The sequence below is a fragment of the Lissotriton helveticus genome, chromosome 3_1 (genome assembly GCF_964261635.1).
Source record: "Lissotriton helveticus chromosome 3_1, aLisHel1.1, whole genome shotgun sequence".
NCBI lineage: Eukaryota > Metazoa > Chordata > Amphibia > Caudata > Salamandridae > Lissotriton > Lissotriton helveticus.
In genome coordinates, this window is record NC_136061.1 from 812,054,942 (window position 1) to 812,070,531 (window position 15,590).

Consider the following 15,590-nt stretch of genomic DNA (forward strand, 5'->3'; position numbering starts at 1 on the left):
GACACTGCAGCACAATCGTTGTTAAATGTACAATCTGCAGCTCATATGCCTCGAACGGAATATGCTACTTACCAGTATGCATCTGTTCTTGGCATGTAGAGCTGCAGAGTTGTACATGCCCTCCCGCCTCCCCGGGACTTGTATCCGTTCCAGTACTCATCTTACTTAGATGCACACGCATGGACATCCTTTTCTCTTTGATTCTACTAACTCCATCATTTCCCATCATGGCGAAAAACAATCTGAGGATGGAGTCGATGACCATGCGCAGTATTGTCCAAGGGAGGAGTCCCCTATCTCGTGACTACACTACACTTCTTCCAAGAAGACAACAACAACCTGCAATCATCCGAGCCCAACACCAGGTGGCGATCTATTGCTAAATGTACAACTCTGCAGCTCTACATGCCAAGAACAGATGTATAATGGTAAGTAGCATATTCCTTTCCAGCTACAGGCCGAGGCCTCTTTAATGAGTGTCAGCTTCTCTCTCTGGCATGGTTCCCATTAAAAACATCTATCAAAAGAGGCAACCGGAAATACCTCTGAAAGCTCACGTGCCCCATGCAGGACTAGTTACCAGAATATAGGTCTCGCTTTTTGCGAGAGTTTGCGCTATTGGCATTGTAAATGACAGTGCCTTTTAACACATAAATAAAAGGCATTTTCATTTACTATGCCAATAGCTCAAACTCTCGTAATTGCGAGACCTATTGCATTGCAAATGCTTGTTTAATCAAGGTGTAATTTCATTAAATTTAAAGTTTTCCCACAACTACCACACAACGAACCTGGGCAATTTTACAGTATTTGGTGCTTAGAACTGACTTGAGCCAGTCGGATTGTACTCTTATCATGGAATACGTCACTGCTCCCAAGCTCCAATGCCACCAGGGAAGTGACTGACTCCTTGTGTATCACTGCTTCCCAGTTCTTATGGCTCGGCTTGTTGCTTTTCTTGCTTGTCTATACTTCAAATGTTAGAGAACGATGTTGCGTTTCAACTGCGATGTCCGCGTTGTTGTGACTGGTAGATTCATTCTTATAGATCGCAGTCATTTGAGGCTACATTGTGGGTTACATTTTTCTGTGCAAGCAAGTGCTGTTTCATTTGCTTACAGCATGAGGAACTAGATTGTGTTACGGTAAATTGTGGTTTTGCTCTTCTAACCAATTGAATGCCACTTCTTTACTTTGCTTCACACGTCATGTGACTGCAATTTGGCATACACTTATTATTTTATGTGCATTTCTTTTTTTTTTCTTTTATTTAAGTGGATGCAATTTGGACTTGATTTAACCTTACACATGTTCTGGAATTAAGCAAAAATAATTTTTTTAGAAATGTTTGTATTTGCATTTTTAACAATACAAAAACAACTGGCATGTCTCAAGTAGTCATCCATGCGCCCGAATAACCCCCCGCTCACCCACCCACAACCCACATTATCATGTCCATGTCAAGCAACCAATCGAAATTCAGCTCTGTCATAACTTACGCTTTTGATATTCCTTTTTCTCCCCTGCAGAAGCTCCCCCAGGGTGTAAGGCACATGTCCAATCACACACCATCGCGGAGAACAGCATAATTCAAGAGGACCCACATTGCATTAATCAGTTCCCAGACCCCCATCCAGACCATGGTACATTCTCCATTTCCCCCATACTCTACGGAATTTCCAGGTTCACCCTCTCGCTTTGTATGTAACCCTTTCCGCCGCCATATATATATCCAATCCCCTCCTCCATTCTCCTAATTGAGGGGGAGATGACGCCCCCCACGCCCGTGCCGCGTCTCTCTTTGCTGCCACTAAGGCCAACAATGCGAAGATCAGGTGTGGGTGGCTCAGGTCTATATCATTGGTTATCCTCAATAGTATGAATTTAGGTTTCAGAGGGAGTGTGGCCTCTAGCACCTTACTCATCTCTCCCAATACTTGTGTCCAGTAAGTGTGGATGGTGGGGCAGTCCAACTTGATATGATAGAAGTCCCCCTACGGGTGTCTGCAACGGAGACAATTTGAATCACTGGCCCGGCCCATGCGGTGCAATCGGACCCTGCCAAATACACCCTGTGTAGTATCTTGTATTGGATGAGTCGGAGGCGGATTTAATCACCACTTCTCTATGGTGCATAAGGCAGCCTCCCAGTCTACTGTGTCCATCGTGCCCAGGTTCTGTTTTCAAGTTTTTCTCAGTTTCCCTAATCTATCTGGCATGTTATTGTTCAGAGTCCTATATGTAAAAGATACTATCTTGTTGGATACCTGTTCTTGCAGTAGGCGACCCTCCAGCGGGGCATATTCTGGCAGGGAAGAGGAGTGCGAACTCTCAGCTCTCCATGCATGTCGCAATTGCGAGTATTTAAAAATGCGGGAGAATTAAGCTATAATTGAACCTTGTGAGTTAATTATGTGTAGATTGAATCAATTCGAGGAGAGTGCAGAATCCAAAAGAACGGTCTTTTATCACAATTACAGAAGTGTTGCTGGGAGAGGGAGGTCTATTTGATCAGCCATTTATACACCCTTTATTCAATACTGCGATACTTCACTTGAAAATTGAGCGTTCCACTGAATTTAATTGTGGATTCTTCGTGTTTCATTTTACTATCATGAAAAACAGAGGGCTTTATTAAGGATCATCAATATTGATCGATAGAAACTACGCTCTAGTGCATATCAAGCTATCGAGATTGCTTCTAGGCCCAAGAAGCCCAACTATAGTGCTTTCAAAGAAGGGTAAAGCCTTCAGAGGCTTCACAAAGTTGGCATTTGTTGATACTTTTTAAAAGCACTAGTTACATTTACAGATGGTCACATTCATATTTTTAGGCAGGGGGAGATTGAGTGATCCTAGATTTGGGGCCTACACCGTTTCTGCTTGTTCCCTCTACAATCTCTCATTTTGCTTGTGGCACTCTTCGCCCACTTTAAGGCATCCGAAAGGTAAAATTAAACCTGCTTTCTTGCAGCTTTAACGGTTTTGTTTGTTTAGCTGCGGTGCTTTGGCTACAGTTCAGCCAAGTAAACCGTGTGGCCAAAATAAACGTGTTCCTTTCATCACATTTAAAAAGGTGCTTTTCAGAACACTTTAACAAGTTCAATACTTACTTTAAACGGCAGACTACATTTTGGGTAAAAAAAAACACAGTTTCCCAAAATTTTGGAAAACTACACCTCTAAAAACTGGGAAGGACATCTCTTTAATAATCTATGCAGTTGGCTTATTGTGTTGTAGGATTTTTGCTCTTGAAACTAAAAACGAGACAGCTAGTGAAACAAGCTTAGGCAAAGCCGATAGGTAACATTCACGCAAGAGTTAGTGGCTTTGACAATGTTTTTTTAGCCTGTTGTACTACAGCGCATCTGCTGAGCAGCATGGCTGAAAGTAAAGGGAAAAAAGAGCTGTGATGCATACAGCGCTGATCGCGTCATATCGCTCTTTTATTCTTTACGTTCAGCCATGCTGCACAGCAGCTGGACAGCTGTAGAATGTGGCTAAAACACATTGCATACACCATAACTCCTGCGTAGGTGAGAACTATTGGTTTTGTCAATGCTTGTTTATTTTTTACTATCCCTCACCGCGACGATATTCCTGGTGGTGACGTACAATTTTTAAAAAAAGCCATCCGACTGTCGAGTGGCTTACCTCGGTCTGCCAATCTCCCTCTGGCCATTGGAGGAAGTGTTACGCCAATAGAGTACATTTTACCTGCTGGTCTGCCTGACTGCATAGAGGTGTTGCGAGTATCCTGTCTTCGAAACTCTCTAAGAGTCAGAAATATGTGATTTATTCTGTAAAGTATTTAGAAGGTTTAGAATTAGTTCTTACTTTGTGGCTAGTGGGACAAAGCTGATATTTCACTGGTGGCAGAAGAGTCAGTGGGTGGGGCCATAAGGATTCACACGTCTGGCCTCAGACAGATATGGTTCACCTCAAATTGACATATAGTGTAGCTAATGTACACAGTGTGCTACCTGAACTGTTACAATATTTCAAGTAATAGTGTGATTACTTTTAATGTAAAAATGTACTTGATTAAAATGATTGTTTTACCAGAGTTCCTCTTTATATGCTAAATCTGCCTGTCATTATTTCCAAACCGGTCTTCTGGCAATTCAAGACATCTATAATGTGTTGCACATGGTCCCTTGAATCCCAAAATATTTATTTGGACACCTGAACAATGGGTTGAGATGGTGCCTGTTAAATGCTTCATAATTTCTAGTTCTACCTCATTTTAGCAAGTATCAAATGCATGGAACCCGGCTTTATTGAATCAATATGAAATGCTCACAGGTGTTTCGGCATGCTGGTGATGGAAGCCTCCAAAAGTGGGTATATTCAAGGTAATGCAGTCATATGTTCCCTGCTAATGATAACAAGGGTATTAAACACAGTAGAAGTGCCTGCTGCCCTCCCAATAAGGGAACCTGGAGCTATTTGTCCTGAAATGGAGAGACAAGGGTTTAGTTTCCTTTGAGCTACTTTGCCGCAACCACTATACTACCATCAGAAGGCCATGACACTGGAGCAGGTCCACTACTATTCCCTGGCATCCAAGTTAAAATGTATGTTAGTCCACCAAATGCTATTGTCCAGTGGCCAAGTTGGCCCCCAACAGCATTGACTGCACAGTTCATTACCACACTGATTTAGACCTTAATCCTACAAGTAGTCTGCCCTCTCACAACAAACTGCGCAGCATGAGGGCAGTACTTTTTGTTCCACGTTAATCTCGTTGCCAACCACCAGCTGTGATGGTCTTCTCTCACATCCCCACACATAAAGTAATACACGTACATTCTGTGGCTGTTAAATTAAAGTAGGCACAATTAGATGCAGGGATATGCGGCCCACTTGTAATCAGTCCCTTAAGTTTTTGTTTACATCTATGTCCACACAGATAATTCAGATTATTTTACAAAGCAATGCAGTATTTCACCAACACTGCTGGCCCTGATTACGAGTCTGGTCCATCAGACTGCCAAACCTATCGTGTAGGTGTGGTGGTGGTCGGTGACCGCCACAACAGTGGTCTGGCCACTGTATTACAAGAATGGCGGTCTGACCATTTTGGGACTGCTGCAGTGTTGCGGCGGTCTGGGCAGTAATATGCTTGACATATTCCGTTTCCCCACCACCTGGCTGGCGGTGGGGAAACAAAGGGGGCCCTTTAGGGCCCCCTATCGCCCCTGTTCACTGAGATGAATGCCGGGGGCATGCTTGCATGCCAAGTTCCTGCACGACATGGACTAAGCATGCCGTGCCTTTTTTAAAGGCACTGCTGTGGGAATGCCAAAGGATCGCCTGCCTGACCAGGAGAAAACTCCCAGTCTGGTGGGCGGTCAACAGTCAACTTTGACAGTGCAGGAGCGGGGCTGTGGCGTGCCACCCTACTCCCACACCACCAAACTCGTAATCAGCCCCTCTGTCCTGAAGTGACACTACATACATGAATTAAATTGCATAGATGATTTATTTTGCTTCAATCAGTAATTTGCAGATATTTAAAGGAGTCTACAATGCCACTTGTGCTACAGGCTAAAAGACAATGCATGAATTTTAAATGTTCCCTATTTATTTACAGATATTGCTGCTGCAGCAGGGTCAAAGGTGGTAGTATTTACTGTTAATGCTTGGACCAATGCACAGACCTACCTCAATGTAATACAGAGCAATGTTGATCTCTTGCGAGGAATTGTGCCAGCACTTGCTCATCACTGTCAACATTGTGTGTTACTTGTGGCATCTCAGCCAGGTATGTAATCTATTGCAGCACTGATTCTTCCAGAGCAATGATTGATGGTTGTAATGTGAATGTGCCTCCAGAAATTGAGTTCTACTAGATTCTTATGCAAATAGAATATCTTCCTAGATTTAAGAAAGGGGGTTAACTGTTCATTCCATGGAAACGGTGTTCAACTATTGAAAGTGAAAAAATGGTCCCTATGATGCTACCACATTTGATTTCAGGCATCCTTTGTCCTGGTTAAGACCCTTTAATTCAATATATAATTGTTAAAAATATTAACAAAATCAATATAGATTGTCCCTTGTGATCAGTCCCCTGACCTATATCCAACTGGATTACCCATGTCCTTATGTCTGTAAAATCATTTTAGATTATGTCATTACATACAAGTTTACAATGTTTATCATTGCCTTTTCGTGTTGCTTCACTGGTTCTCAAGAGCACTACGTCATGACTTCAGCTGGTACATGGATTGTTATATTTGTAGACCAATATATTGCTTCTGATTAGCGATGTAACTATGTTGAAATAATTTTTGTTCAATATTTTTGATTAGTCTCATACTGGTGGATAATATACCTTTCCACTCCCCTGCAATTGATGACCTAATTTTTCACAAGTGAGCACCAATGATGAGAAGCTCGTGTCATTGCAGCTACTACCATCTGTTGTCCTTTCGGATCTCCTTTGAGGTGTCTCCTCAACATAGAGGTACAAAAGGGGGTGGTGATGGATGGAGCATCTGAACCAATCAAACAGTCACACCCAGTCAAAAGATCTGGGTTTAATCCATCCCTAGTTCCCTCAACTTTTGGATGACCAAAAACACAAGATTCAGATCGACTCAGCACATACCCATGTATTGTCTAATCATAATGCGTATCACAAGATTAGTAATCCCGAGTTCAAAGTTACTCAAGAACAAAGAAAACAATCCCCCATAGAAAATATACAAAGCTCCAAATTTTATGTGAAAATACTAGTTTTCTTTTTTATTTGATATTTGATAGATGTTCATTCATTTAAAATACAGTGCAAAATCATAGCCATCATTGCTGACGCGGCGCATTTCGTCTCCACGAGACTTCTTCAAGGCTATAAGAACGTGCATATAAAGAATTTGTTGGCCAATATTCATGCAATTTTTAATTGTTTTACAACATTCAAAACTATACCAGTTTAAACATTAACCGCATGCGCGCTAGCGGTTTTCCCGCTGTGTGCGGCCGTTTTTAAAAAGCCACGTTACATTACAAGCTCAGCTCGTTATGAGCGTACGAGCGTCGTAACTCATGACGAGCTCAGCTCGTCATGAGCGCGGAAGGGGTTAAAAACACTTTTGAATATACAAGGGATTTTTCATTTTAAATATATATGCATAATTCAGACTTATCATCTTTTGGCTTTAACAGTGACACACGCAAAGAAAAACATACAGGGAAACCGATTGACATGATACCTGTACAATGGCATGCATTGAATATACAGCGGCATGTTCCAAAAACGAGAAAGTAACAAAAATCAGTTTTGTGGGGTTTGGATCATTTTATCTACGTCAGTGGAAATGATAATAGTTCAAATTAGTTCTATAATATTAGATACTCATAGCTGGAATTGATCAGTCACATTTTAAATGTTGCCCTTTTAGCCTAGATTGTACATGTTCCACAAAATCACATAGCATTGAAAGACATTGCAATGTTAGTATAAATACATGGCCGAAAAATGCAACCATTTCTGTTTGCTGCATTTAGGGAATTGGATACCACGCCGAACGCTTTATGGATAGAAGTAAGTTAATACGACTAGTGCCGCACTTGAATGGGGTGTATTTTAAAGTAATCTCTATCGCTGGGGTATGTGCTGAGTTGATCTGAATCTTGAGTTCTTATTACTAGATTAAATGTGCTGTTCCGTGCTTGTAAGTGAGTTGTCGAAATAATGTCTTTCTGTAAATCCTTGAGCTTTTAAGAGTGCTCTTCTTTCCAGTATTTCCCCATGAAAATAGGGATAATTAACTGGTACAATGGTATAATTCCCTCTACAAAATGTGGGAGATATGTCAAATCCATTATCTTCACTGGATACCTTATATCCCAGGACAATTACATTCAGATATCACATCTTGGAATTTCTGAAGCTTAATTTGCAACTGGCCTCTGCAAGTATCATCAGTATCTTGTTTACCTTCTGGCAGTGTTCCTCTAGGTCCTCATCAGTAATGTGTATGTCTACATAAGAAACCAGATTCAAATCCTCCTGCAACAGTTCAGTAATATGGGCCAAACTCCACCCATGGGCTACTTATACCCTTGAGACAGTCTCCTAAATCCATACTGTGTCCCCCTCAAATGTGAACAAAATTAGATTAGATAGTTGGAATCAGAAGCTGTGCTTTTGGAATCCATTTGGTATATCACTAGTAGTTTTTTTTTTAGCATATGAGTTAAGCCAGTACTATCTGCTTTGTTCGTGGTAGATGGGTACAAGGTAGTTATTTGTTAATATTGCTATTCATTGTATAAGAGTTCCAGATCCTGCTTTGTCTTTAACTTCTTTGGACACTGGCTCTGAACCTTGGGTTCTTCTTACAGGAGAAGATGTGAGGAATTGTTCTCTTGCTCAATCCGCTTGATTCTTATATTGTGCCAAGACCTTTTGTAATACCAACTTGTGACATACAGGTCCGCCTGTGGCAATATCAAATAGAAGAATCCCATTATAACTTCCTCCTCAATAAGAATATCAATTATAACACTCTTAACTCTGCTGCTGCAATATAAGAGGAATCTGCTGCTTGCTCAGTCCAGGAGACCATGAAGATTGACTTGCGGCTGGTCAGGAAAATAAATTGTACGTTTTAATAATCTTATGCAGCAATTAGTTCAAACTGTAAAACAAGTGAATCCAAAGAAAAGTATAGAGGGGTTCCCCATCCCCTCTGATTACATCATGAGATAAGCGTTCTGGACAGGAGTAATATTTGGGTTATACCCCTTAAAGGGGAGGCTGTTGTGAAGAATATTATGGAATGAAATAAAGCACTCAAAATCAAAAAAAAGCAAGACTGAAAAACATCAACCGAAGACTGAATTCTTACTAAAATTGTTGTATATAAAATTGAGTGTGCCATAAGGGTATCCTTCCTTGTAGTTGCTGCTACTTTCTTCTTTTGGAAGTACTATCTTGGTTGTGGACTTGATCCTCTTCAGCCCATTTTCCCCTGCTGATAGGTATGTCTTTCATCAGATCCTTGAGAAGAATGAGCACTTTTAGGCTCTGGTCTCTTTTCTCCTTGATCCTGTGAAGGATCAGAATAATGCTCATCACAGAATTGCTAATCTCTGTAGAGCCCTAATTCAGTTTTTATCTCTTTTTTTTTTAAAGGCTTTTATTGATAAAAAAATCTGAGACATATCAGTCTTGCTGCAATATACACAATACACAAAGGCTTACACAGTAGGGCAATGCTAGTATCTTATAGCATGCAGTATCAATATCAGCTCCTTACAATTTGCATCCATAACATTTACAGTTCAGTTAAATGTTGTACATACCTAGTTCACAGTACTAATCCTGTGGCACTTGAGGATGGCCACAATTCTAAGCACTACTCCCAGTCCAGCAACAAGGAATATCTCATGCAATCAATTCTCCTGTGCTATGTTTCAAGGGACTCAGCGCGATTTGGGCCATTTGCCTTGTCAGCCAGATAAGCCTGGTATAGACCCCAGAAGTGTTTAGGCCGATTGCTGGAGAGGGTAGTTACTCGCTATAATATTGTTTGTGTACTGCTATACATCATGTCATTAGTCCAGGCCGTCACAGTGGGTGTCGGGCCCCAGGACCAGCAGAGTGCAACCCTACGCCTAGCAACTAGGAGTCCCATATCTACCAGACATCTGATTTCCATAGGCAATTTTTAGAGTATCCCAATAGAGCGAGCATAGGGTCTGGTTCAAGTGTGGTGTCTGAGACTTCCCCCAGTGTCTTGAATATCAACTCCCAAAAGGTCGCCATCCCAGGTTATAACCAGGCGAGATGACAAAAATCTGCAGGGTCGCTGCCGAGTCACGCAAACCGTACCTGCAGAGCCTCTCTGGTCTATAATATACCCTATTTAAAAGTTGAAATGATCAGACTATGACACCCATTTTATGAGAAGCGTTTCGTGCTCTCACAGCAGTACTTCCATGTTGTATCATCGATCACCCGACCCAGGTCTGCCTGCCACGCTAACCTAAAAAAGGAGCCATAGTGTAGTGGTTGGCCCGGTATCCCTGTGCTGTGTTATATATCCTTGAGATGATTTGCAATGGCGATTCAGTCTTAATAACATATGTGAGCAGAACTGCATCTGGTGCCCCTCATCCAACCCGCTGCCCAGAAGCTCCCTCAGAGAATGCCTCACCCTGTGGAAGTGGAATTGGGTCAATGGTCTAGTTGTATGTCCTTACCGTACTATGTCTTCCCATGATACCGTTTTACCCTCAGCACTCTCCTATTGTAGGGATATTTATAGTGATTAAGGCCTTATTCACCCCTTTTTCCCTGCACGGGGGCAACCAGTGGCACCACTCCAACGGTGTCTTAGGTGAGTATAGGAGGGCGCCAGCTTGTAATTTCAGGAGGTGATGCCAGGCATGCGTTGTCGTATTAATGAAGTCAAGGATACCAGTCCTGCGGTGAGGCGGTTTAAAAAGGAGAGCTGGCAATGGGATTGGAGCCGCCACCACATTCTCAATCCGATAATGCGGAGCATCCATGGGGCCGTGCAGCCAGTGGTGCGCATGGACTCACTGCGCCGCCCTATTATACAGTTTGAGATCCGGAGCTCCAAGCCCACCCAAGCTGTATGGAGTGTGAGAATCTCCCACTTGACTCGAGTGTGTTTCCCAGCCCAGGCTAATCGTACCATCAGGGTTGTCAGCAACCGAAAGAAGGACCTCGGGAGGACTATGGGAATATTAGTGAATAAGAATAAAAACCGAGGAATAACTAACATTTTCATGATCGATACTCTTCCCTCTAATGATAGGGGTAAGTGTATCCATCTGTCCACGTTATCTTCTAATTAGGACATCGCTTTCCAATAATTTTCCTTGAATACAACATCCGAATAAGTATGCACTCTAATGCCTAAGTATCGAACTGGCTCTGTCGTCCAGCATAGGGGGTAGTCTGGCGTAAACTGGGCCATCTCTGCCATCAGCGGGAAGAATAGCGATTTATTCCAATTAACCTTAAGACCGGACTTAGCACCAAAAAGAATCACTTCACGCACGAGTGAGTTGACAGGCATGCGTGACCATACTTTCAGGCAATTTAACGACCAGCTTTTAACATTGTTAATTGTTGTCCCTTTGATGGTCTCAGCCTCACCTGTGACAGCCGACTGAAGTCCTGTGACTGAGGGCTGCTGGACCTGTGACAAGTGGATGGCTGTTTGCTCTGTGCTTCCTGGGTCTTCTTCCTACCAGCACAGAGGACAGCTGCACTTTGCTGTCAAACGCTTCCGGGTTGTAAAGGTTACTGCGTGGTATCAAGAAGGCGCGGCTCCCACCAGGTCCACTAAACTCTCCTTCAGAAAAAGGCTGCCCCAGGTAAGCCGAATGAGGCGAGGCCCGTGCTGAAAGTGCCCACGCCTTCCCTTCATGCATGTGCTCTCTGCGCAGCTCATCCCGGTGCCTTGGTTCCATGCAGCTGCTACGCAGTCACTCAGGAGTGAAAAGGGCTGCCAACAAAGCACTTAGGGGTGGGTCGGAAAGCAACAGCTTAAGAAGCTATCGCTGCTATGTACTCATTCCAGATCAGTCTTTTCTGTACCAACCATGGCCGTCAACTTTAAATAACACCATTTTGCCCATGGCCCGCGGCATCAGCTTCCTGCGAATCGTCAAGGCGCCGCTTTTCTAACCCTCTCCGAATTTTACCCGAAACTCTTAGGTTGTCCATGCGTGCGATAGAGATCATCCAGCCCAGGTTTTAGCTTTGCATTATGGGACGTGTAGCCCTTGACTCTATTAGGAAATCAGGACTACATGTCCCAAAATGCACTGTAAAAAACGTTGGCAGGATGAGCTACTCCTGCACTGACCTGTGAAACTAGAGAGTTTCGGTTAACTTATTGCTCAAATGAGCAAATCAAGACCTGTATGCTTTTGAATTTGCCGCATACGTTATATAAATACTCAAACAGCCTGCCTCGAGAACAGATATTGCGAAAGGGAGGAGGCGGGCCCGTGCAAGCTCCAACGCCTGCCCAGAAGCAATCTTTTTCCTTCCCTGAAACAAAGGTAAAAAAGGTAAAAGAATTACAGAGTTGCGCTGCTCAAAGAAGCCATCTGATGCGGCCTTCTGCACCACATGAACTGCAAGCACTTCAGTCAGTTTGGGGGGGATCAATGCATCTGGGGTCCCCCGCTGTGCAAGGGATGAGGCAGAGCCCGTGCAGGTACCAACGCCTGCCCAGAAGCAATCTATTACCTTCCCTGAAACGAAGGTAAGAGGTATTACTGAGCTGCGCTGCTCAAAGAATATCGGGTCGGACAGGCGCACAGTGAATAGTAAGCTCATGCCTACGTTTTGTTAATGGCTTTAAAGGTCCTTCGTTTGAGAGGGCGGCTAGACGTGTTAGGGATAGGTGAGCTGGAGAGAAGGCACCCAAAAAGACCATTCCAATCACAATGGTGTGAACTCGACATTGCTCCCCAGGCGCCAGGCAGGACAGCCAACGGGGAGATACAGAGTATCAAGAAATACATACATCACGAGAATGAGGCCAGCTTGGGAAGGGCTTCTGCTGAAAACTTTCAAGTACCGTCTTCCACTGCCAAGTAAACTGCCCTCAGGACAGAAAAGGCAGAGGTGAAGCATGAAAGAGAAGATGGGTATAGTGTCTAAGCAAGGGCAGGGCGACAAACAACGAGAACCAGAGAGAAGGAGTAACAAGACCCGCGGCTGTGAGACTCACTCTGTGGTGGGGGAGGAGCGTTGATGCGCGAGGAAGACCGAGAGGCAGAGCAAGGCACACGCACTTGGATGAGCTGCTCGTAACTGTGCTCTTAACCGCACGATCTATGCCACCCAAAAAGCTGTGGTTGGCTTTTTAAAGCCCACTCACTAAATGTCGCGCCAGAGCAGCGTATGCGCTGGCTCAGGCGACACCTAAAAATAACATTTCTAGATTCCTTAGAATAAATAAACAAAAATAGGCAGATCGCCAGTGTGCGGATCCCACTCGTGGTCAGATGTAACCTGCTCTACACTCAATCCCGCCCCAATAATGACCGGTGATATTTACACCGGTCGTCAAGCATTAAAAAGGTTATCTGACTACCAGCATCATATCTGTACTTGAGTTCAATGATGATAACATCCCAAAATAACATGCAACTTGCGCTATCCCAGATCACTCCCGGAGAAACTGTTATGATTGGTAATTAAACACATTCTCTATCATCTACTTCCATAATCTACAGAGTTTGTGAAACTGTGTAGATTATGGAAAAGCAAGGAGTTTTATATGCTAGTAAGAGTACTCTGATTTCAAACTTGCTCGCCCAGACTGCCGCCGGCTGCTCCATCTCGATCTGGTGATCCCGCATTGTGAGCCATAATCTCTGGCCCACTCCTTCAGCGCTTTCTGCAGTTGTCTTGGGTCCGTAAAAATCTGAGATTGGCCCTGTCAATATACCCGCAGGCGTGCCGGTTATAGCATAGAATAGTCTAAGTTCTTGTCATGCAACTGTCTCTTCAGAGGTGCAAACTGTCTGCGTGCTTCTTGTACTCTGAGCGTGAAATCAGGAAACAAGGAAATAGTTGAGCCCTCATATTGTAGAGTTTGCTTCTCCCTTGCCGCTTTTAATGCTGCATCTCTGTCTCTGTAATTGAGCAGTTTGGCGATGATCGGCCTCAAGGGAGCTCCCTGTGGTGGTCTCGGTCCTAGAGAGCGGTGCGCAGGCTCCACAACGAACATTGAGGAGAACTTTTCCCTACCAAGTAACATTGCTAGTAGCCCCTCAACAAACAGTACCATGTTTCCCACATTGGTGGTTTCTGGAAGTCCTGTGATGTGGATATTGCTGCTTCCAGGTCTTCAGCCTTATCCTGTAGAGACTGCAGTAGTTTCCCCATCTGTTTTTGGTCTGTATCCATTTCTGTCTGCGCCTCTTTGACCTCCGTGCTCTGTCATTCAGCCCATACGAATAGCTAGGGAGTCGATTTTACTGTCAATTGTGGACAGGCTTTTCTGAAGACTCTTCTGCATTGCAGCCAGCATGGTCTTGAGGTCTCCTTCTTCCGAATCCGGGACTTCCGATTGGGCATTCACGTCCCGAGACGGGGTTGGGTCACGTAGTTGCGTCTTCCTCTGCTTGAAGTTCAGCCTCGGTTGTGTTTCGTCTATTTTGCCCACAGTACTAACTGAGGTATACCTGCACAGGAGTAACGCAGTAGGCGCTAAGTGAGTCTCAGAGTCCATCAGAGACCACCAGGCTGCTGTAGATCTCTGGATGCCTAGGGCACCGACAAGACCGCCTGCAATGTGCTTTTCAAAGGGGGGCAGCGTGAGTATTAGAGGAGATCGGCGGTTTTAGACCCCGTAGTCCGTTAGTTGATTGATTGATTGATTGATTGATTGATTGATTGTGGATTTCTAAAGCGCTAGAATCGACTCCCGAAGGAGTATCTCTGCGCTGTAGACCGCTGGGGAACCCGTCCTGGCTTTCCCTGTGAGATGGTCCCTACTGGGTATCTCCAAGGTGAAACCAGGCATCCCCGGCGTATGTGGGGGACCGTTGTGGAGATGAGGCAAGCTAATGCCCAGAGTTGCCGAGTGTGATCCCTAGTTAGAGTAGGCACCGAGGCGAGAATTATCGAGTCCGTTGACCCTGGTCCAAGACCCTGCCGCGTCGGGGATTGAACCCTGGTCCCGGGCCGTCCTCTGCTCCCGGGTCTGCCGCCTCTAACCAGTGAGCCACACCACTCCACTTTGTTGGCTGCAGGGGTCCTGGCACTTAGAGTTCCACTGTGATCATCTCCTGGGGTGCGACAAAGGACTTAAAGGGACCTACACACGTGTCCGGAGAGGCTTCAGCACTCCAGCCATCCCAGGCCCGGGAGGTCGTAGTTCGCACTTAAAACTGCAGCAAGCAGTCGTGTACTGAGTGGCGATGCGGGGGCCAGTCTTCCTCCAAGCACCCGCTGCCTCTCTATGGCCGATGGGAGGGCCAGGACCGCTTTACTCAGTGCCCAGCCTCCGCAATCTCAGCGTTGTCCACCACGAGTGTGGCGCACGAGACTTCACCAGTCACCGCACTCCTGTGCGGATCCCGCTCAGTCAGGCAGTGCCACTATGCCTCGGAGGGGTGTCCTTGGCCCCGGGGGTGTGTGTGTGCACTCACCGCTATTGGGACGACAAACTCGCTGTAAGCTCCGGTCCACCAATTGCCCCCGCTGACGCCTGCACAGCTACTTCTGTAGGCCCAGGACCCCTCACGTGAAGTGCGCAGCTCCCATGGTGCGACATACCACCGGGGAGGACAGGGGGGGCGATCATGCACTTCGGGCAGCAATGGCCTGAGTCGCAAGCAACCCCCTGGGTTTGCCAAAATCCTGGCGCACGTATAGTTGGCTCGTCTTCCACGCTGCGCCGCTGGTCTCTGCCGAGTCAGCCCAGGCCTCTGCGGCCGCCCGCAGCAAGGTCACCCACAGCAACGGCCTTTTAAAGTTCCGCAAAAGGTGCCGTTTATGTTGGCGCGGTCTCTGCATGCGGGAATCTGTCGGTTGGGAAGCAAATTAGGTAAATCAGATGCAGGCTATATGCCAA

The 15,590-nt window shown here is 45.0% G+C and overlaps 1 protein-coding gene across 2 annotated transcripts in view; it reads left to right on the forward strand.

Moving 5' to 3' along the window:
* The window catches only part of UEVLD (UEV and lactate/malate dehyrogenase domains), a 346,003-nt gene that overhangs the window by 188,221 nt on the left and 142,192 nt on the right, over positions 1-15,590 (forward strand). For both annotated transcript variants that reach the window (XR_013608720.1, XM_078681085.1), the window contains exon 8: positions 5,597-5,767. Coding sequence is in view for 1 of the 2 variants with exons in the window: in XM_078681085.1 (XP_078537211.1) it covers positions 5,597-5,767 (171 nt within the window). In the remaining variant the exon portion in view is untranslated. The remainder of the gene's footprint in view (positions 1-5,596; positions 5,768-15,590) is intronic.